Raw genomic sequence first — 23845 nt, 5'->3', positions numbered from 1 at the left:
GTAGCATGAAGAGGTATTTTGCTTCATTAATTTATGAAGTGACCCACCATGAGCTCTGTGCATAGTTATAGCCAATTTAACTTTCAGATACCAAATAGTTTCCAACTAGATTCCTTTTTTGTACCTTGCTATGGAGTTAGGTAGAGATGACCAAGCTTCTGCTAGTTAGACCTAGTGGCTTTTTTTTAAAAAAAAAAAATCACTTTAATATTAAAGCATTAATTAGTTGGCACCGGGAGGGGAAAAAGGTTCCCTAACTAGAGATTGAGAAAGTTATAGTTCAGCATTTGAATCTAATTCTTACTGGAAGTAAGAAGGACAAGACTAGACCTCTTTAATTCTCATTTAATAATTTTTGCATAGATAGATTAGGTTCAAAGTGTCAGTCTTCGTTTTGCTGAAAATTAAAAAGAGGAGAGTGGTTTAGCAATGTAATGGAACATGTTTCTGTAGCATCACCCTAGTATGTTAGAGTCCTTATGTAATTACCTTGTGGGATGATAGCATCCAATTCACTTAACTTTCAATAAGGACTGCTCCAGAAGATACATGCCCGTGCCTATGATATGCCTCAACACTACGACCTAAAAGAGAAAAATAAAGTCTCAAGAGTCTGGCCAGCCCACAGCAAAGCCATTTGTAATACTTCAGGTATGAGCATTATTCCTCAGAGTTCTAAGTTAGACTACACCTGCAGTCAATACTTAGGTTTGCCATACAGAATGTAGGTAAAGCTTGTTGCACTCTAATGGACTCGAGAGAAGATCTTTGATCTACTTACCAAGCCTCTGTTTTCTAGGAATACATCTCCTTGCACAAAGAAGATCTGAAGCTGGCCGCCTAGCATCACATATCACCACACTGCAGTGGAAGTATATCTACAAGATAAAGAATTACAGTTGCTATGATGTTCCTATAGATTTGGAAAGTCATGCTCATTGTGACTCAGCCATTTGATTCAGTTCTCATCTTGCCTTCCCCCTACAGTGTCACTCTGGTAACCTCCAGGAAGGTTTGTTAGTGGTAGAGACAGGTTAAACCTTTGTAATAGTACTTGTTTTATATAGGCATTCCAGGCTCATTAGAGCCTTGACTGCAGACTTTTTCTAAGTGCTACTCACCTGTTCCAGTAGTGCATTTCCATCTTGCATGAATGTGAACATTTTCACCTCAAATCTCTTCAGATGAGTGGGAAACTTCACTCTTGAGTCACTATCCACTTTGTGGAAGATTGTTTGATGGGAGTCCTCTGCATTTTCACAGCTTGGAGAAACCAGACCCGAATTAGAGACCTTAGATTAGCAAGCTATGTGTCAACATGCAACATCTCCAACCATAATAGTTAAAAAAGTGGGCTAGGGAAGAATTTCTATCATAGCTAGCAGATGTAGCTCAGTAGTAAAGGATCTCTGCCACAAAAAATTCAAGTCTGTCCTTACTCAGGTTTAGAGCACCTAGTCTTGGAGGCTCATGGTGTTTGTATTTTACATCTCTGCTGCAAGAGATGCCTTGTGTAGGAACCCCATTGCCCCTTCTGATGACTTCTTTCAAGGGCATAGTAACTGTTTTAGTTCAGAACTAAAGATAGATTTCTTCTAGTTTAGGTTAATACTTGGAGTGAATCAGGGAAGCCATTTCAGATTTCAGTGGGGGCAACTTCAGCCCCTGGAATCACTGTTACAGTGCTCCCAAGTTATTGCACAAAAAACTAAGATGTTCTAAACTTGCATGTGGAATTTAGAATAAGATATTGGCTTTATTCTTTCCAATCCCTAGCCTTGAGGTATCAGAAACAAGTCTGATACTTTGTACACTACCTTTAGTGTAGACATAAGTCAGCTTACTGCCTCAGACATTGTCCAAATGAAATTTAATGGACTAAAAAAATCCAGTAAGTGCTTACTAGGAATATTTTGGCATTTATATTTACTGATCAGTTATGTACATTACTCACTAACATTTGAGTCCATCCTTACCGGCAGAATCATACTTTAACTGCATTTTTGTATAAATTTTAAGCTTACAGCTATAGCTAAATACAATTTGAAAATAAGCAGCCTTTATCTGCAGTGTCTAAAGCAGAGGGTTTTGATATGGGCACTAAGGGGAGTACAAGTTTGTTCTAGAAGGATATTGGATTGTACTACTTTTAAATTATGAATGACAATGCACATGTGTTAGTCATAATTACTCCAACCAGGACAGGTTAGGCATTTCAGAACTCTACCTCAAAGAATTAAAAGTTTAAGCCTGAGAGAAATAAAGTGGACATGCAGACCAGTGTAAAAGTGCTATAATTACAGAATACATGTGCATTGCACTTTGACAGGAAACTGAGGAGTACCACCACAAGTGTGCTGGGGCAGAGTCAGTATTTTGTCTCTTTAATCTGACCTCAGGAGCTTGAATGCTTGTTTAGTACAGCAGCAGCTCCCACTCCTGAGAGAGATGCTCCCTGCCCCCTCACTCCAGCTCACCAGAACAGGAGGCAGGCTCAGTCCTAAGTAGTGTAGCCAGTGGTAGCACCATGGCAGGGGGAGGGGAGGAGAGGCCAGAGTAGTGTAGCTGCAGACTGCATGGGGTGGGCAGGGAAGAAGTGTGGTATGAGACTGAGGAGGGCATTGTGTTACCTGTCTGTAATGACAGACCACTGAGGGCTGCTGTCTCTGTCCTGGGAAGTGGTCGCCCAACAGTCTTCTAGATACAGTTCTAGCTGTGGGTCTTCAGAATGGAGCAGTTCTACTTCAAAATACAGTGCCTCTTTTAAGTATTTTACCACAGGATACTCTATGTCCTTGTAGGAGTCAGCATAAGACTTATCTAGAAGTGAGAAATAAGAGTTTTAAGTCTTGATGTATTAAACAAGCCCTTCTCCCAGAGCCATAGTTTTTCCCCAAGTCCTTACCCACCTACACAGTCTCATTTTGCTACAGCAAGGGTTTAAGGATGAGCACATGGGTGTGAAGGGACCATCTTTGGAAAATGGGAATGAAAATGGTCAGGGCCCAGGAAGGGTATTTGCAGATTAGACCCCTCCCCTGGATCCACACAAAAAAGATAAGTGCTGCATTTATATAAGGGGAAGAGGGGGGCAAATGGCTCATGTACAGAAACTGTGAAGGTCATCTGACCAAGGACTACAAGCCCTCCTTGGGGAGGGTTATATTTCATGCTTGTGTTTCCATCCTTACAAAGGATTACATTTGTAAAATACCATCCCTTTAGTACAGAGTTCCAGCAGTGTAGGATGTAGGGTGTTAAGATGCAAAGAGAATGGCTTCCAGATGGGTCTATATTGCTAAAAAGGAACCCTCCCTCTGTACATTCACTTATTAGAAATTGGGGGTGGCATGGGTGGATTATGCCACCACTACAAGTCACTACAATGATAGTGATGCAACAGTGGTGCGTATTGCTTCTAGGGTCAGTCATTTCCTGCTATTCCCATCCCCACCCCCTCAAAAAGCCAGCTCTTAGGCTGCTCAGCATTATCATCCTTACCTTTGAACAGCCTCAAGGCTAGAGCAAGAGAGCCAAACCCTGGCTCAATACTGGGTGCTGGGTTGTTTTTGGAGCTGTACTGGACAACGATGGTCTCATTTATTATATATTGACATGCACACTTCAGTCTGGGAGTGAGGAAGTAGAGTTTAGATGGTTATAATCTTTGTTTAACCAAAGAACTCTTCCCCTTCTATCTGTACAGCAATACTTACTGGTATATTGGTGTAATGCTGCCAGGTCTGAAGTAGGAGACATCATTTTCATAGGTCATAAATGTGTTCTCAAACTGAAAGAACCAAGCATTTAGCAGGAGACCATTAACACCAAAAGCAAGTCAAGTTTTAAGTTGCTAGAGGTACTCAAGTGCTGCAACAGCTACTTAGTACCACATTAGCTATGGAGGCAAAGGTGAATCACTGGTACTCAGCCAAGACCTACTATTAGTAACAGTCAGTTTCTTCAAGCCGTGGAGAGATCATTGGACAGTGTGCACATTAGTGTTGCCAGTATTCACTAACAGCATAAAAGCCAGTAAGTCCAGGGTGTCATATGCAGTGCAGTGAAAGGGTGTCATGTGCCCAGTGACAAGCAACTGAACCCTGTGGTAGGTCATTGGGACAGTATTCTGTGTGAATTGATTACTTGATAATGTAACCAACAAGTAATCCATCCCCAGGTCTTACTCCTGTGTAATTTATAGGTGGTCTTTGATGCTTCCTGCACTTTAAGGGGTCCCCCTCTGCTAATCCTGTTTCAGCCATTGGATCACAATAGAAGCAGTAGCAACACCTGCCTCTAAAACAAACAGAGGTTATTGAGTTTAAGAAAACCTTGTCTTTGTTCTCCATGTGAGAGTGACCCGATTTGGCTGTCAGATGGTGTGGCCACCCTAAACTCATGCTACCAAAACTTTTAACTAAGCAGAATGTAGCCTTCAGTTTAAGGCTGCAGATAGCTAGAATCCTGCCAAGTGTAGAGATGGTGTGGCACTTTAACTAGAGAATACAGTAGGTGGGACAGAGGTCAAGATCATGGTTAGGACCAAAGAGGAAGGTAGTATTGATTTCTGGAAAGCCAGTTATCAACATCTCATGGGTATGTTCTGCAATATGAGCTCTGAGCCAGTCAGAGTTGGAAGGTCAATGTGGTTCCTTTACCTTTCTACTTGTTCCACAGGTGTTCACATGGAATATGAATGTTGCACTCTTCTCAGTCACTGTAACAGGCCTGCATCGTTTGTCTCTCAAGACAAATAAGCTGGTATCCAGGTCTGTGATTCCTGCTAGCTTAACTGCAGTGATAGCCATTGTTCCATTTGGCAGACAGTCTGAAAACCAAGCAGACATCCATTGTCAGGTTACATTCAGCATACTCTCCTCCCCCTGCCCCAAACCACAAACCTCCCCCCACAGCAGAGAGCCAGCATTACCAGTCTAGATCATTTGGTCAAGTATTCCAAGTAGGGCAACAAGAGATTGTACCTATTAGTTCTTTAGGTGAAAATCTGCAAGAGATTGAAAAGTCTGTCATGTCAGCAAGAGTGTTATCCTTCATTGTTACATGGAGTGAAGCAGTTATTCCAGAGGGATGAATATCCTAGGAGAGATCACAAGTTGAAAGTATTTAACTCCTATTGATCATCTAAGTGAGATTGTTTGCCATGCCAGTTTTAAAAAGCCAAAAAGGTGAAAGCCTGGTCTAGTTGTCACTGACGTCTTCAGTGAGACCAGTGTTTTACCCTTTGTCACTGAGTCATGTGATACTTCTGCAGATGCTCCATTTGCCCACCCCATTTGATGCCAACAGATTGGCCTGACCAAACCTCTTCTACAAACTTCTTTATTAAAGAGAGAATCAAGCCTAGTGCTTGACCAGGCGAGTTAAGCTGGTCCATGGCCTCCAATGCCCTGCAGAGCTATGATCAGACAAAGCATTAAGGGAGAAGCTACCTAGTAATTCAGTGTAGTTTTGAAAACTATGATTGACTGGGGTCCCAGTCAGAGTAGTTTTCTGACTGTTTGCTACTTCTGCAGCAAAGAAACCTTATGGTGCCATCTTTGTAAGGGCTCAAGTTTCATCAAGTTTAGTGGATTACTGTTGGGATTGTTTATATTGAGTCTGAAGTTGAGGGGAAAAACAAAACTCTGGTCTTAGGTTAGGAGTGCTTCCCATGTGTATTTATTCTGGCATGAGAGGCTCTACCACCAGTGGTGAGCTATCTACAGTAACTCAAGATTTGTTACATTTCTGATTCAGCTACCATTTCACAATAATGGCAAGTTTAAAGCCAAGCATATTGGTAGGGCTAGATGCAGAGCATTAGGCACCCAACTCCAAATTTTAGACCTTCAAAGCCTCCTGTTCAATTGGTGCCTAACCCTATAGGCAAATTTCTGCCCATGTACTGGCAGCAAGCTGCTTAAATCCTAACAAAGCTACTTGGCACCTAGTTCATGCTGAAGTTCCATCATAACTGAACTATGTGCCCCTTTCCCATCTTACCTGCAGGGACCAATCCAGTAGGCCTACTTAGAAGTGGAGTAGCTGATTGACCCTGCATGCAACAGCTGGAAGGAGAGTTTAGTGCGGCTTTGATACCATATGTGGTCAAAAGCCCACTGGGTAGAAGTGGAAAAAATCCAGGTTCAAATTCCCCACTCTGGAGCAGAGATTTTTGCTCAGCATCTCCCACACCCTGGGCTCCTGAGGGCTGTTGATTCTACTCAGGAATACTTCCCAGCCTGTGACTCTCAACCTTTCCAGACTATTTCAAGAGTGTGTCATGCCCCCTCAAGTTTCACATAAGCTGTACTCTTACAGAAGAGATGCAATACAAAAAATGTCAGTTAATTCAAATGACTTGTTTACTCTTATTTTACCATATTCTAAGATATTGGAATATTAATATTTACTTATATTTCAGGGTACAGTATGTGAAGTGTAAACAAGTCATTGTCTACAAAATTGGTTTGTACTGACTTCACTAGTCTTTTATGTAGCCTGCTGTAAAATAGCCATCTAGTGGCCTTGATGTACCCCTAGACGACCTGTGTACCCCTGCTCCGAGACTGTAGGCTCAGCATTCCAATATTGGGCTAAGTCCTTTGAGGAGACTAACCCCAAGTTGCTTGCTGGAAGGGTTTTCCCCTCCTTCCTACTCTGACAGGCTTCTGGAATTCTAGCTCCCCTCCCATCAGTTATAGTGGGCTAGACACCATGCACATTTGCGGTCCCTTTACCTCATATAGTACATGAGGTGCATAAAGAGGAACACGAATTGTGAAGTGGGTGCCATTGTCATCTAGTCCATAGTTGTGCTTCTGAGCAGCATCTGGTGACAGGCTCAGGTTTGAAATGAAGGGCAGCCAGTTTTGATCCACATTGCCACGAACAACTGTTAGATAGAGGTTTTCATCATCACAGAATCCTCTTGCACTAGGCAACACTGTAACAGATGGAGAAGTGATCATTTGTACATGGAATATTAGTATTTCACCTGACAGGTTAGGGCCAATAGAGTTCCATTGGCCTAATCTGAGTTGCACCATAAGTGGGTGACCATTTGTCTTGGTCCTGTTACCTGCATCCTTGACAGGAGAGATTGTTATGACTGGAACAGTGAAGGTCTCATGTGTTGGCTGTACTATGAATCCAAGTGTGACATTCAGTATATAGAGTCTAGTGTCTTCTGTTAAGTACTGAGAGAAAGAGAGCCAGCATCAAGTCACATTTAGACACTCCAACCAGTAGAGTGTTGCAATACATGCATTAGGTACTAAATAGATACCTCTTTCTTAATGCTAGGCACATTGAATGGTGTTTCTATTACATAGCCTTTGCTTCCATTGGGGTATCTAGTCTCATAGACTTTGTATCCATGCTGAAGGGCTTCAGGCACAGTTACAGTTGTATCATCTATGGTCAAGTTCACCAGTTCCACGTCTGGGAGGAATGTTCCCACAGTCACATTGACCAGCCTAATGCTGGAGTTGGTATCTAGGAAGAAGTGGTGTGGTGTTAGCCTTTGCTAAAAAATGAAGTGTGAACTTAGAGGTTCATTCAGTTACTTACTGTTTGTTATGGTGGGTGGCACAAGTTTAAATGGAGTTTCTATTTTCTTGATGATGGTATGCTTAGTCACTCCCCACCTGTTGTCTTCCCACTGATGTTCCAAAAACAAATTAATGTAGTATTTGGTCCCATGCTGTCCCTCACTCACATGGGTCTGAAAGGGCAAGTTGTATGTTAGACACCTAGATACAGGAGTTGCATGCAATATGTAGTTTCAGGAGCATTAAGGTGATCTAACAAAAGCCATTTACTAGAGCGAACAGCAACATTATCCTGCTTTTCTGAGAAATCTCTGTATAGGAGCAGAAATGCAAGGGGCAGGTGGTTCTCTACTCCAAATGGCTCAATCCATATCCTGTTCCCCCCTGCATACTACCAGCTTTATGTTCTTTCAAGTTTAGTCCCCTCAGGTTAGATCTTCCCCCACAAAGGTGGGGTGGGGTCTCAAAATCATTAAGTGGCAAATGCCTCATGGGTCCTGAGGGTGTTCAGCCCTTATTGACATCAGACAATCATGGTCAATTGGAAGAGCTAGTCTCCAGGTGCTGTATGAGAGCTCCCCAGGTCATGTGTTCTTATGTGGAGCATTGAGAGGTGGGGCATAACACCCCTCTCCCTCAAAGTCTAATGAGGCAAGAAAGGGGGCTTTATGGGGAATCCTCTCATCCTACCAGCCATTAGCTTTCTGCTTGTAGCTAAGACGGATGGTTATCCACTAACCTTGTAATAGCCACCTTCTGCACCTATGGGCATCTGGATGGTAATTTCATCTGTATTGTTTGATAGCACATATTTCCTGGAAGCAATTTCTCTGGCAGAAAGTTTGTGAAGATCCACACCAATTTCAACAAGGAGATCATTGAAGCTAGTTGCCCCAGCAGAGAGGGTTCGGAGATTTTTTGGAATGGTCCATGTAATTGTGTCATCTGTATAATCCACCCCATCTTAATTTAGAAAGAATGGGAGGTATTTCCATTAGTGTCAAGAACTGTACTTAGGGCAGTTAATAGCTAGGCATGTCTCAGTGTATCTTCAAGATGTTTGAGTGTTTAGCATTAGATCAAAGGGATACTAAGTCTCACCTATAGGGCAGGCCACAGCAGTATCTACCATCAAGATCATCCATCGTTGCTTGTAGAATGTACTTGCTCTCACTGCAGAGAAAGTCACTCCTCGAACCTGCAAGAGTAGATGCTGTTAGAGCTGTGTAGTGACAGAGCACACAGATGGTGAAGGAGTGTACCAACCTTGACTAGCTGTGCTTCTGCAGCATTGTATGGTGCTCTCAGCAAAATCCTAGTGTCTGTTGTATTGAGTCCATAGCCAGCATTCTGAGCATCACTTGCTAGCAGAGCCTTCCTTCCACTGGGCAGGTGAAATACTACTTGCCAGATTGACACTGCCCCAGCAGTTGCCTGAGGGAGACAAGCAGCTCAAAAGTTTTGCCATGTGTCTTTACTAGACTACATTTCCATTCTCATTTACACCTGACTTGTAGAAACAATTGAGACACCATCTGAGATCCTTTGTATTCTCCTCCTCCCTCAACTTCAAAAAAGCTCATCTTGCTGTCCTGGAAAGAGACCGTACTCCCTATACTAAGGTGTCTAAATCTAGTGTTGTAGCTGTCTCAGTTCTAGGAACTAGGAGAGTGAGGTAATGTCTTTTATTGAACCAACTTCTGAAGTTGGTCCAATAAAAGACATTACCTCACCTAGTCTCTATAAAAATCCAACAATTAAGCAGCTGGTTCACTGACTGGTTTCATGTTCACCAGCTCATTGTTTCCTTGTACTCCCCATCCATCTGTTGCATAATCTATGCATGGATTAGACAGGTCTTTGTCTTTAGTAGCCACTATGATTGTGCACTGGCCTCAAGATGCTACTGAGGTAGTGATATCAGTCACCTCATTTGTGAGGCAATTCCTATTTTTCCTTCACTTATCCTGTTGCCAGGAAGCCAGAAGATGTCTCCACCTGTATCCTTCAGTCCAGGAGTTTATTCCCTTCCTTTTTTTTTGGAGGCTGACTCTTCAATGCATGCTTTCAATATATTGCTCGAGTAGTTGTCCACAGGAGACCTTGAGCCAGAAGTAACAATGCTAGCAGCTAAGCTTACCTCTGGAAAGGCTAGAGCCCAGTCTTCAGGTTCATCTTGGAGCAAGTCTGCTGTTATCTGTGGAACATTCCTCCTGACAGACACCTTGCAAAGGAACATCCATCATTAGTGACACCAAGTGGGAATAAGGAGACAAGCTATGTTAGGAACATTTGAGTTAGTGATCATGTTCCCTGGTTGGGAGTAACTTCTCTTTTTAAGAGTCTGATCTTGGTTGCTTGGACTGCCAAACAGCCCTTTAGTAACAGCTAATGGACAGAGGCTGTTTGGCTTCTCTGCATTTCACCATTTGATTGTACCCTTTGTCTAGCCAGTGCACCTACTTCTCAGGTTTCTTATTTCCAGTTAGGCAGTTGTTTTGACTCCAACAAAACAAAACAGTAACCAACTATTTCCATTTTATGGATGAACTCCCATACTTGGGAGTTTTCACTGGCATACTGTTTTCATACACCATTTGGCTTTAACCTATTATTGGACATTCAATAGGTGACAAGCTCAACATTTGAGCACCTCACTTCCTAGAAATGAGGATGCTTCAGGCAATATCCATTAATATATTGGATGAAAATAAACCCAATTTTCAGGTGGGCCCTGGACTGTTTGAATCCTATTACTACATGCACTGCATTCTGCTTATAAATGCTTTAGTGGCCAAGTGTTCAGGTTCCCATCCAAGGCCCTATCCAGAGCACACTCCTTTACAAGTTCCCCCCTTCCCCATGGAAGATCAGCGCTTGGGATCTTACCTCCATGTAGTTGGTTTCACATACTAACTCTCTTGGATGCCATGGACTGTAAGGGCAACTCACAGTCTTCAAGTGAGTTAGAGCATTTTTCATATCAGGATTAGTAGCTGTTTTGATTTGTACAGTTACTGTGTATACATCACTCTGCAGAGACACAGTAACAGCTCTTACTCAAGGTATTGAGTGTGCTAAACAGGTCCCCTCTCCCACCATCACCACCTCCTATTTGCTCAACCCTAACTAGTGATGCAAAGCTGCCTCATAAAGTAGTGTTTAGACATTACAACTAAGTCATCTGTGTCTAAATAGAGGAGATAAGTGTAGCTCTTGAAGGGCATTTTGCATGTCTCCCTAATCCAGATATTTTTAGACAATACTTGAGAGATTGAGTCCTTGCCCCTTTCCCAATAATCATGTTATAAAAGCAAGTGCCTGAAGTTGCAGTGGGGGAGGTCCAAATTAGATGATGAATTACATAGCTAGTCAGATATCAGGTTGCAGAGAAGTATCGTTACCTGCTACTAGCAGGACAGATATCCATCTGTTCATATATTGGAGGGAAAAATATTTGTGGCAATTAAAGTCATGCTTATGTTAACACATTAGTTTGTGTTTAGTAGACCACTGGTGTTTCTACCACAATATACCCAGAGGCCTGGGAAAGAGCTCTGAGAGAGCACTACCTAGCTTACCAAGTGGCACTAGTTAGTAGACATGCAACATATTGCTAAGTTACAGTCCCTGTACAACTCATTGTAAGTCAGAACTTCTGTGAAAGGACAGACTTTGTAACTAAAATACAAAAGTAGGGTATTTTAGATACAGTAGGCTTACCTCAATATGAGTGTAGCAGCTTATAATGGAAGCACGGAATTCAATGTTACCCCAATAATTATACTCTATTGTATAGCCACACTGTGCTGCCAGGGTCCCATCAATCTCCTGGGCGGTGCCAAACTGGTCTGTGAAAAGGTATTCAAGTATAGCTGTCAGGAAACCTTCATAGTTGTTCAAGCTACACTCATGGTCTGAGCTTTTTCTTGGACATTGCATGCAAAGTTACATAGTTCATCCCAGAAAGTCATTCCAAGATTATACTGTACAATAATCCCTACTGTAGACTTTACAGTGACAATTGCTTTGGTGTCATACTTGGAAGGCCATTAACTGTAGCTGATTGGATCTGATATGATGCTGGCACATCACCCTTTTTAAATTCTGTAGTACTAGTTTTATAGCTGTGATTCAGTGCCTCCATTTCTTCTTGGCCCTCCCCTCATCAGCTGCTATACTGGCTGTGACCTAAGGTCAGCTGTCAGCAACTTGCTAGGCTATCATACAGGTGAGTCAGGTACTTTGTGGCTTCTGTCTTGCTGTAGTCCAGTGCATGCATTAACAGAAAACCAAGGGTCTATTTGAGCACTTGACCACCAGGCTAACCAAGGTAGAGTTTAGTCCTTGGTGTTTACCTGGGATATCAATAGCTTATTTCATACTATAGTTGATCTAAAATAGTGATCTTAATAAACCTAGATTTGGCAATTTAGTAGGTACAGTTACCATGACATCTGTGGATAAGGTACAAATGAGGATTTCTCACAAAACTCATTGTTCAGATTAGCTAGACTATTAAATGTTTGGCTTCTCATTAGAAGTTACTTTAAATATTGTTGTGGTCTTTACATTGGAAGACCCAGTGTAGATACTCTAATACTGGAATGTTGTATAAGAGACTTGGCACCCCAATGCCTGGTAGCTGTAGGTAACCTAGAGTTTAGGTATTTATAACTGGGACATGCTGTTAAGGGGCAGCTTTGAAAATGCTTATTGCCTCTTATTCTTCCCCCCTTTAGCTTACCAACAGCAGCAAAGATCAGATACTTGTCCTCGAAGTACTCTGCATTCAGTGCAATCCGCAAGAGGCTCCCCAGGCACTCTGAGCTCAGGGAGCCTGTAGAGATGTTAAGACAAATTAGTAACTATCACCATAGGAGTCACTTGGATGCAAGATGCTAAGTTCTTTATAAAGCAGACTTCACTACTGAAATGCAGCCACTTCTGGGGTCAAACAGCAACCCTTTGTCAGTACATGGTTAAGACCATAGCCACCTGTAGTTTCACCTAGTCAGAGAACACACACTCATGCACATCAAGGGTCTGAGACCAACTGGCAGATGGCACAGGGATCCCATGGGTTCACCAGAAAGGGTCATGTAAAATCTTTACTGAAAGGATATCACACTAATTATAAAAACACTAAAAATTATGTTCTCTAAATCTGCAGTTAGAAGCAGGTCACTCAAAGGTAGCAAGTCTTGAGTGAAACATCTCTAGATAGTGATGGGCTATACAGTGGTCAACCATGGATATATCCCTGTTGTATGACATACCTATTTTGTTATTTGACTTAGAAGGCTTCTAAAGGCTCTGCCAGAGTTTAACAGGAAGTAGTAAACAGCAGGGGGAAGAGCACCCTATTTTGAGGTGAACATTAAAGGTCTGTCCTAGTATATTTGAGGTTGCAGAAAGAAGCCCTAGCATCTTTCACCTAGGATGAAATGGAGAGTGGATTTGCTTCCTGAAAGGGATCTCAGCCAGACTTAGCTGGCAAGTCTGGAATAACTCTGGGTGAGAACTTGTCAGTTAAGTTCAGGTACAAGAATGTATGGTTACACATAAAAATAAAGTCATAGTATTCAAGTCCCTAGTCTCTTACATTTCCTTTTTAAAATATAATTGAGCTCAAGTGCTGTGCATAGTACAGGAGCAATGGTCTAGAGTATGCCTGGTAAACTGCTTTGTGAGCAGAGGATCTGGGAGGTATTCAGTCATGAGGGGCTGGATACCACAGGGGGACATTTTGAAGCGACTCAGAGGCTGGGGTGATCACCACCCTGCAAGGTAGCTTTGTTTTTTCAACCTAGGATTGAGATTAACAGCTTGTCAACAGAAGGCTTTAAGTTGCTGCCTTGAGCTAAATATTTAATTTAGCTTTACTGCTCTCCAGGAGTTTTAGAGGCAACCCCAGCTATAAACTAAGGACTCAGTCCCACAGACCCCTTCATGGGAATCACTTTACACACAAGCAATCCCACAGAAGTCAGGGACTACTCATATGCAGAGCTACGGGAACAAGTGTTTGCAAGGCTGAGGCATTAGAAGGGTCTTTCTGACAAGTTGTAAGACCACTCGGACAAGACACAGGATTGTGATGCTAGGGAGAATTACTATAGCTTGGTATGAGGGCACTTAGGTTCCAAGACTCCTACTTAATGACTGTAAGATGTCATCCAAAGTGAAACAGCTTCACTAGGAGAAACTGAGCGAGCCCCACATGAGAATCTTAAATACCCTAACAATTGGGTTATAAGAGGTGGAGACCCTTAGTTCAAGTCCTCTCTCTCATCTACCCTCCCCCAAGGGAATTGAGCCTGGGTCTCCCATGTTTGAGACTTCAATTAGAGAGCCACCCTCTCTTCCTCCTCCAAAGAAATTTCTAAGCAGGGGCAGAAGATGGATCCATTAGGAATGCTCTGAGCAGGACTACTGCATTGATCCCACAATGAAGCCAGTGGGCAACAGGTGGAAGGCTATTCTGAGGATCATGCTAGAGGTGCAGTCCCCAGCTTGAGGGGGGACACAGTCAGAGAGGCTAGGTACTTACAGCCTCTAACTTCTCACATTGTTGCAGCTACATTGTTTTTCGTGCTCTAGTTTGATCAGAGCTAGTGCAAGTAGGTCTTGAGCTTGGCCTCACATCTCTGGGGGTAGCCATATCCCTAGAGCAGTTTATTGGGCCAGTGCACTTCTCTCATGTGACAGTATTAAGTACTCTAGGCATAAATTCAGAGAATAGAGCAAGTTGTCTACTGAGACAAGAGACTCAAGTAGAGCCACCACACCTGGCCAGTGCTTATAGAAGCCACATCCTGCCCTAGCACCATACTAGGGCATTGAAGCTGAACACCATTTACTGAAAAGCAGGGGGGGAGGGGAGGGTCTGAAAACTGCCTTGAAATGCAGGCAAATAGTTAACAAATCTAGTTACCTGGCCTGTCTTGGGTCCATATTTCAGAGGCTAATACACCTATTAGGAACAACCTGCAAGAGAAAGAAGTATGTGCAGATAAACTGCTACTAAGACAACTGTGTCTTTAGTTGGAAAGAGTTTCATTTAAGTATTGCTTAATTCTAATATAAAGCTTCTATAGGTAGGATTAGATATTTAGACTTTTCAAGTCTAAGTCTCCTCCTTTGGGGCATACAGGCTTGTTCTCCTTTACTTTTAGGAGATAGTCATGAGACTACCACAGCCTACACCCCACAGAGAGAATCATAATCAACAGAAACACCACAAACACTCACCTCAACACAAGGTTTGGCACCATTGCGCTTTAGAGCAGCTACCAGCTGTAGCCTCTTTTCTCTTGCTATGACAAGCAGACCAAAAGTTTGAGAATCCTGAGCAAGCTTGCAGTGTTAAACCCCCCAAACTGCGTTCTTAAGGCTTTGGATTCACAATAGAAAGAACAGCAAAGGCTCCATTTTTATACTCATGCAAATCATTTACAGCTGCTTCCCCAGTCAGACACCTATAATTCAATTCACCTAGTAATTCACTTCCATGGTTAATTATATTATTTTCTGTGTTCCTTCAGAGGTGATTTTTGCCAATTCCTGAGTGATACTGATGAGGCTGTTAGAGATAATGAGATAATTAGTAAACTCCAAATGGAGGTAGTTTGAAGACCACTAGCCTTGAGTTACTTTCCTGCAAGTGTATCTCCCAGTTAGAACTGGCAATTCCAAAAAATTAGGAAAAAAATTAGTTTGAGTCAAACAGAATCAGAATTTTCAGTAAATCAAAAATGCCTGTTTTGGGTCAGATGAAACCAAAGTCTCATATCAGTGGTGTGTGCTTTAACTGCCAGTCTATTGGATATTCTGGTGTAGAGGTGTGTGAGGGGCTCCCTGAATCTCTCCTGCTGAAGCTGTTCTACTTTGTATAAATACTGGACTAGTCTGTGGCCAGACAAGTGAGAATGACTGTATAGTGTAGTGGTTAGACCACTCACCTAGCAGGTGAGTGCCAATGAGTTCCTGGGTCAATGAGTATTTCATCAGTTATACAAAGTGAAACAGCTTCAACAGGAGAGAATGAAAAAGTCCTGTTGTGGAAGATCTCATTGCTCAGTGGTTTGGGGCACTGTCTTATGAGGTTGGAGATCTAGGTTCAAATCCTTTTCCCCAGAGGGGGGAATAAAATCTGTCTCTCCCAGATGAGTGCCCTAGCCTAGAAATTATAAATAGTGTACCATCACCTCCTCCTGTTCTGTGAATGGCATCTAGGTCAAATTCACAAATAGTTCTAGGTGGACTGAAATTTCATTTTTTTTTTGGCAAATAAACTATTAATGCAAAAAAATGCACCCAGCTCTGCTCCTAGAATTTGCAAGATCTGCATTCCATTAACATCCTCCTTACACTGTCTGCTTTCCATGTTGTGAATTAGGTCTGTCTTACCTTTGAATGTACTAAGAACAACATGACATTACAACTTTCAGAAAAAAAAGTATAGAAACTGATAACAGCTCACAAAGGGTGCAGTTAACTTTGTTTATTTTAAATCGGGATTTTAAAAAGATTTCCCTTTCAAAAAGATTTGGGGGTGGGGGAGAGTGGAGAGAGGTACAGGTTTAGACATTTTTGCCCACCAATTTTAAGACTACCTAATTGCTATAGAGACAATGGCCTATATTTTCAAAAGGGATTGTAAAAAAAGCAGGATCTGTCAGCTCACACAGTCTGAGATATTACTGAGTTCATGATAACCCCTGACTACTTTTGTTGTATAGTCACGGTGCTATCAGGATCAAACTCATTATTTTGCAAAGCACTTTGGAGTAGCTAAAGAGCAAAAGACACTGTAAAATTCAAGTCAATAACAAGGTGAGTCCATTTTTTAATATAATCATATTATAAAAGAGCTTATTGGGGGCCTTATCTTTCAAGATTTCCATTATAAAATCCCTATATTCATGGATTATGGCTGCTATATAAACTGTGAAGGGTAAAAATCTATCCCACAACCTGCTTCTGCAACACTATGGCTATGTGTAAACTTGGCACAGGGTGTGTGATTCCCAGCCCGAGTAGACATACTCACTCTAGCTCTCATCAAGTTACCATGCTAAAAATAGTAATGTAGCTGAGTAGCGACATAGGCTAGCAACCCTGAGTACAATCTCAACTGGACCCCCGGGCTACGTACTTGAGGCAACTAGCCTGTACCTCCACTCGCTGCTACCAGGTCTACAGTTTTTAGTGTTAGCTTGATGAGAGCTAGCACAAGTATGTCTACCTGAGCTGGGAATCACACTGGCAGCTGGGGTGACCAGATGTCCCCATTTTATAGGGACAGTCCCGATAGTCAGGGCTTTTTTTTATATAGGCGCCTATTACCCCTAACCCCTGTCCCAGTTTTTCACACTTTCTATCTGGTCACCCTACCTGCAACTCTAAGTGTAGACTTAGCCTTTGTCTTTACCTTATATACAAGTGTTACAAGAATAGAAGTCTACCAGCTCTGGCCAGGCAGATCACAGAATCAGGCCGATTTTATAGATGATCTTTCATTCCCTAACTAGATAAATGGGAAGCTCAGCATTGCCAGTCCTGCAGGGATATGGACATAGTGGGTATTAAGCAATTATTTTACCTAGTGCCAGCTTTCACCACCTGGCAAAGTTTCCTCTGAACAGATGAGCAAGTCCCATAGAGACTAGGAGTCTCTGAGCCAGGAATTCACCCCATAGGTAGAGCTCTGCACGGATACAAAATTTGTATCCGTATCCGATCCGCAATCTGCAAACATGGTCTGCGGATATCCACACGTGGATGCAGATATCTGTGGATATAAAGCAGGTGTGGATACAGATATCTGTGGATATAAAGCAGATATCTGCAGTTTTGCAGGGCTCTAGATATAAAATTTGGATTTGCATCCATCGGTGATCTGCAAACATGGTCTGTGGATATCCGCATCCGGTCTGTGGATGTGGATAGATGCGGATATATAGTGGATGGATATCCACAGATTTGGCATAGGTCACAGAAGGCACAAATGTTGTGTAGCATTTAGGAGCACAATTCTAGTCTCGGCATGTGAATCTTAATAATTGTGATGGGAGTTATGCTTGCACATTGAGATGAAAATGTTCTGGGAATCTTAGGATGCAGAGCCCTTGAATAGTATGCAATATTGCCTTAGGAAACTGCTTACTCTAATAAATTAAAAAGATAGAACAGCTCTTGGATGACGTGCAGTTCGTGATTATGAAGTTTAAATTATTGCTTATCCTTGTTTCTCTCTCTCTTAAGGTTTTATGTTGATGCCCATCACCATAGTATCTGATTAGTTTTCATGTAAAATCAATAGGCAGAATGAACTCCCTGTGACAAATATGGCATTTTCCTGTAATATCTTTGGAGTCCATTGTATTAAATCAAAGTTTATGTATTATTGTGGGCCAGGATTGTATGCAACATCCATATAGGGGAGGAGGTGAACCCAGGATATTTTACAAACATCAGATGACTTTGCTGAACAATGTGGCAGTCAGGAGTGGACTTTTGGGACAAACAAAGTCATGTGGTCTGCCTGGGGAATCTCTTGGGGGAAGCAAATGCAAATTCCCACCTTTGGGTGTGCAAAAACCCAGCCTGTGAAGCTATGCCTTGAGGAGAGGACATTTATCTGCTGATTATCTGTTCCCAGGGTTTTAAGATCAAAGGTCTGAGCTGTGTAAAGAAAGAGTAACCTATTTACAGGTGTTCTGGTTCCGAATCTGAGACAGTTATTAAATTGTAACCATGAGGAAAATCCAGTTATTGGGTTCTGAAGGTCTAACACCTACCCAAGTGGCCTCTGGTAAGCTTTTTAGCATGCATGTAGGTTCTTCTATTATTTTTATATGTTTTCTCTGTAGTGTTTTCACCTTAAGAATAACTGTGCTTGCTTATAAATAGCTGTGTGGTAACTTGTAACTACTGGCAATTACAGCTGTTCATAATCTCTAGATAAAGTAAAGTAGAGATGGGGCAGTCCTGTTTAGGCAGTCTGGCTTGCTGGGGATATCACAGTATTGGCAGGGAACTGTACAGCCTAGAAAAATCCCACTCAGGAGGGGAGAGACATGGGTCTCTGTCCAAGAGAGGTGATGGCTGAGGAGCCAAAAGGATAGAGTGGGTGCCCTTGAGGAACCACAGAGAAGGAATACAGGTGCAGTTGTTCTGAACTGTGTCACTCCCTCCTAAACTTCTTAGAGTATCTGGCTCTTTTTCCTTTTAGGGATCAGCACTCTGCTTGGGATAAGCTATTTGTTCATTTATTATGATTATTAATTTCCTCTCTCTTTCTGTGCTTGGTGGCAGGGTGTGGGATAGAAGCCAGTCACAACATTGGCACTCTCGTTCTTATGATGCAAAGGAAGAGGAAGGTTTGGCAGCATTTTCCTAAAGAGGCTCAGAGTGGCCTGCTCTCCTCTGGAAGTTTGTTCCATAGCTGGATCCCCTCGACCAGGGTGTTTTGTTCCCAGATCTCATGTGCAGCTCCCAGGGCTTGTTTCCTCCTGTAAATGTGTGAAGAGCATTGCTGAAGCATATTAGGTTGTCATTTTCAAAAATATCCTCATGAGGGAGCCTCAGACCATTTTATCTGGTATCTCTCCCTCCCAGCATCAGCATGAAGAAGGACACATCTTGTTTTAGAATTTGTTAGAGCTTACGCTAAATCAGGTTAGAATTTTCCTTAGGCCAAACTGAAGCTGTTCGATCTCCTTGCAGCATCTCTTTATGCTGCATCCCTTCTTTCCTCCTTTGCCTGGGCTGTGTCCGTGCAGATTTTTACCTCTTCAAGTCAAGGAATTTGCCTGTAAAGCATCATGCACACCAGTGGTGCTGTATAAATAATACTACAGTCAAGCAAGCAATGTTTAATCATTGAATAGTGCAGCATACCCTCTTGTTAAAATGCACAGCACTCTATTCATGTTTGCAGCATACACTATGCTTAGCTTCTCTTCTCACCTACATTAAACTTGATATTCAGTGCAGTTGGACCATAAAGGGCGGGGGGGGGGGGGGGGGAAGGAGAAGAAGGGACACAAGGGGAGGAAGTTATTCTGAATCATTGCTAGGGTGACCAGATGGTAATTATGAAAAATCAGGATGGGGTGAGAGGTAATAGGCACCTATATAAAACAAAGCCCCAAATATTGGGACTGTCCCCATAAAATTGGGACATCTGGTCACCCTAATCACTGCTTCCACACCTCCTTCTAAACAGGATGGCTTCTTGCTTAGCATAACTTTGTTGTGTTTGTGGAATAGTGGCTCTTTGGGCATTGTCATTGAGTGGGATATCCTTGAACAATTCCCAGTTTTCATTAAATACTCCTTCATTAAGTTTGAGTCCTCATTCTAATAATTGCTTCACATTTTGGCAGAGTGGCCCTTTGAAGTTTCAAACATGCAAATTGCTGGTTGATACCCCATTCTGGTTGCAGAAAGTAGATATAACCAGACCATGATCACCAGATTCCATTTTTTAGGTCTGTTTGTCCTGGGCTCCAGTGAGATTTGGTGATCTGTAACAGATTTGCACCAGTACCTCACCTTTAGTTTGACTGGTTAGAAGTTTAATCCATAAACATTTGAGGTCCTGCATTGTATATAATTAACATCTTTTATATAAATTGCCATCCCAGCCCCTTTTCTGCCCATTCCATCCTTACAGAACAAGTTTAGACATCTATTTTAATATTCCAATAAAAGGATCTATCCCACCAAATTTCAGTAACATGAACCCTCCTTTCTTTTCATGCATGAGGATCTCCAACTCTTGTTTCATACCTTGGCTCCTAGCAGTAGTATATAGACAAAGAATATGTTCCTTACATGCACTTTAGTGCTTGGATTTGTCATGTGCGATGCCTTGGTGCTGATTTACAGATCTGGATGTTTGTACCATGATTCCCCATCATCTACCTCCCCCTTCAGTGATAGTGTAAAGCCCTCCTGCCTACCTTAGCTGGTCATCCTTGAAATTGGTGCCCCTACTGAGATGGAGGCAGTCAGAACCCTATAACCTCTTCTCTTGTAGTAGGCACCCCTGTGTTCCCTAAAACCTCCCTCATCCATCCACACCACTTTCTTAGCCACTGTTCACCTCTAGTATCCTCTCTTTGTTTTCCTCAAGGAACAGGAAAGGCACATGATATTCCTCTCCTTTGTCTCCCTTCCCTGAAGTCTTCCAGGAGCCATGAAATGGTATCTGATGCAGTGTTGTGACTGCCACTGTAGATCGCCAAAGGAGAGACAAGGTGGGTGAGATAATATCTTTTATTGGATCAGCTTCTGTTTGGTGAAAGAGACAAGCATTCAAGCTACACAGCCAAACACAGTTACAACAACACTGTGATCACCTAAGGAGTCACTTCTGTCAAACTCAGAATCTTGTTTATACTTGCAGTGGTGGCCTTAGTCTTCACTCCTGGAAGGCAGCAAATGCTCCAGCTATCCATCTGTGCCTGGCAGAACTCCCTGTCCACTCCTCTTAGCACTGGGAATCCCTGATGAAGACTGTCTGTCTTCTTTGGCTAGTTGTGGATGCCGGCTTGTCTAAGTAACTTCACCTAAAATCCTCACGTTTAATGGGGTAGTACACAGCTGTCATCTGAAAGCCTAACTGTAAACTTAGGGCTGGTCTACACTAAAGCTGTAAGTCGATCTAAGTTACACTACTTCAGTTACGTAAGTTACATAACTGGAGTTGATGTAACTTAGGTTGACTTACAGCAGTGTCTACGCCGTGCTGTGTTGACAGGAGATGCTCTCCCACCGACTTACCTTCCGCCTCTTGGGGAAGTGGAGTACAGACGTCGACGGGAGAGTGCTCTGTGGCAAACTCCAGCAAGGATTAGACTAAGTAAGAGAAAGCTTTAACTTTTGGAGCAGTGGTCACTGTGTATAGTTATTCTGGAGTCATGACTCAAGAGTGCCAGCCCCCAGACCACTAGTAGTTTTAGAGCACTGCCTGGCACTGAGGAGACCTGGGTTCTATTCCCAGCTCTGCTTCTGGTCTACTGGGTGACCCTAGGTAAGTCAGTTTATTTTCCTCTGCCTTAGTTTCCTTATCTGCAAGATAGGGTTATGATCCTAAGCTCCTTTGTAAAGCACTTTGAGATCTATTGATAAAAGTACTGCATAAGAGCTGGGTATTATTTAATCAAGAGAAAGGCTGCAGAGGTGCTACTCACCTGTTCCAGTAGCACATTTCCATCTTGCTGGAAAGTGAGCATTTTCACCTCAAATCTTTTCAGATGAATGGAAAACTTCGCTCTTGAGACACCATCTACTTGATGGGAGTCCTCTGCATTTTCACAGCTTGGAGAGGCAAGAGTGGAGTTAATGGAACAGCTGATATGAGATTTGATCAATAAGGTATTAAAGGTGGGTAAATATAATTAATGCTAATCAACTTGGGTCTATGGAAAATAGATTCCGTCAAGCTAACTTGATATCTTGTTTTGATGAGATGAGAACTTTGGTTGATAAAGATAATAGTGTTGACGTCATTGACTTCTGTAAGGCACTTGACTTGGCACCACATGAGATTTGATTAAAAAACTAGAACAATTCAGAATTAACATGGCACACATTAAACGGATTAAAGATAGCTGATCGATAGGTCTCAAAATGTGACAGTAAATGGGGAATCATTGTCCAGCAAGTATGTTTCTAGTGGGGTTCCTCACGGATGGGTTTTTGGCCCTGTGCTATTTAACACATTTGTCAATGATCTGGAAGAAAACAAAATCAGCACTACTAACATTTGCAGATGACCAGAACATTGCGGGAGGGATAAATAATGAAGAAGATAGGTCATTGATACAGAGCAATCTGGAGTTCTTGGTAATCTGGGCACCAGCAAACAATATGTGTAATATGGCCAAAATGTAAAGTCATATTTCTGGAACAAAAAAGACAGACCATACTTACAGGATGGGGGATGCTATCTTGGGAAGCAGTGACTCTGAAAAAGACTTGGGAGTCATGCTGGATAATCAGCTGAACATGAGCTCCCAGTGTGATGCTGTGGCTCAAAGGACTAATGCAATCCTTGGATATATAAATAAGGGAATGTTGGGTTGGAGTAAGAAGGTTATATTACCTCTGTATTTGGCACTGGTGTGGTCACTACTGGAATACTGTGTCCAGTTTTAGGCTATGTCTACACCTGGAGGTTGGGGGTATGATTTCCAGCTCAAGTAGACATACATGTGCTAGCTCTTATTGAGCTAAGGTGCTAAAAATAGTAGTGAGCTGCAGTACACAGGCATTGGCGACATGGGATAGCCCCTGAGTACATACCTGTGTTGTCCAGGAGGATTTCTACTCGGGGCACCTAGCCCATGCCACTGCCCATGCTACTGTGGTTACACTACTATTTTTAGTGCACTAGCTCAGTGAGAGCTAGCATGAGTATGTCTACTTGAGCGGGAATCACACCCCTCGCTTCAAGTGTGGATATAGCCTTAGTGAACACAATTCAAGAAGGATCCTGGTAAACTGGAGAGGGTTCAGAGAAGAGCCATGGCAATGATTTAAGGATTAGAAAACCTGCCTTGTAGTGATAGACTCAAGGAACTCCGTCTAGCTTAACAGAGAGAAGGTTAAGGGATGACTTGATCACAGTGTCTGAGTACCTACATGGGGAGCAACTATTTGATATCGGGCTCTTCATTCTTTTAGACAAAAGTATAATAAGATCCAATGACTGGAAGCTGAAGCTAGACAAATTCAAACTGGAAATAAGGCACACATTTTTAAAAGTGAGGGTATTAAATAACCGGAACAACTTACAAAGGTTGTGATGGATTCTCCACCTCTAGCAATTTTTAAAACAAGGCTGAATGTTTTTCTATGAAATATGCTGTAGTTCAAGCAGGAATTAATTCAGGGGAGTCCAATGGCCTTTGTTTAACAGGAGGTCAAACTAGATAATCACGGTGGTCCCTTCTGGCCTTATAATCTAGGAATAATTTCTGGTTTATTTAAAAAAAACAGTGTTTCCAAGATGCAGAAGTATACAATTGTCAGAGAATAACCTGGTTATACATGAAGCTTCTAGACAATAAAAAGCAATATTAAATTTTAGTAAGATGCAAAAGCCAATGTATCTTTATATACAAGAATTACAAAAATAGAAGATACCACCTCTCTACATGCAGGGCACAGTATCAGACTAAGCTTATGAATGATCTCTCATTCAGTGACTGGGCAGATGAGCTCTCAGTTTTTGCCAGTCCTGCAGGGATACGGCATAGTGGGTGTTAAGC

At 42.3% G+C, this 23845-nt stretch overlaps 1 protein-coding gene across 1 annotated transcript; it reads right to left on the bottom strand.

Moving 5' to 3' along the window:
* Nucleotides 1-382: 382 nt before the first annotated feature.
* LOC311518438 (uncharacterized protein) lies at nt 383-14833 on the bottom strand (the record flags this gene model as incomplete). Its single annotated transcript, XM_084624262.1, has 20 exons — nt 383-397; nt 1122-1263; nt 2631-2820; nt 3502-3629; nt 3717-3790; nt 4662-4831; nt 4986-5100; nt 6744-6949; nt 7085-7202; nt 7292-7500; nt 7576-7729; nt 8296-8519; nt 8658-8754; nt 8823-8990; nt 9697-9780; nt 10446-10589; nt 11280-11407; nt 12304-12396; nt 14494-14546; nt 14811-14833. The coding sequence occupies 20 exons, from the start codon at nt 14831-14833 to the stop codon at nt 383-385; spliced, it is 2535 nt and encodes an 844-aa protein (XP_084480388.1).
* Between the last annotated feature and the right edge of the window lie 9012 nt (nt 14834-23845).

This window comes from Lepidochelys olivacea, assembly GCF_965140295.1.
Source record: "Lepidochelys olivacea isolate rLepOli2 genome assembly, chromosome: 3".
NCBI classification, from domain to species: Eukaryota; Metazoa; Chordata; order Testudines; family Cheloniidae; genus Lepidochelys; species Lepidochelys olivacea.
Note: the sequence above shows the minus strand (reverse complement) of the source record. Positions and strands in the feature narration are given on the sequence as shown.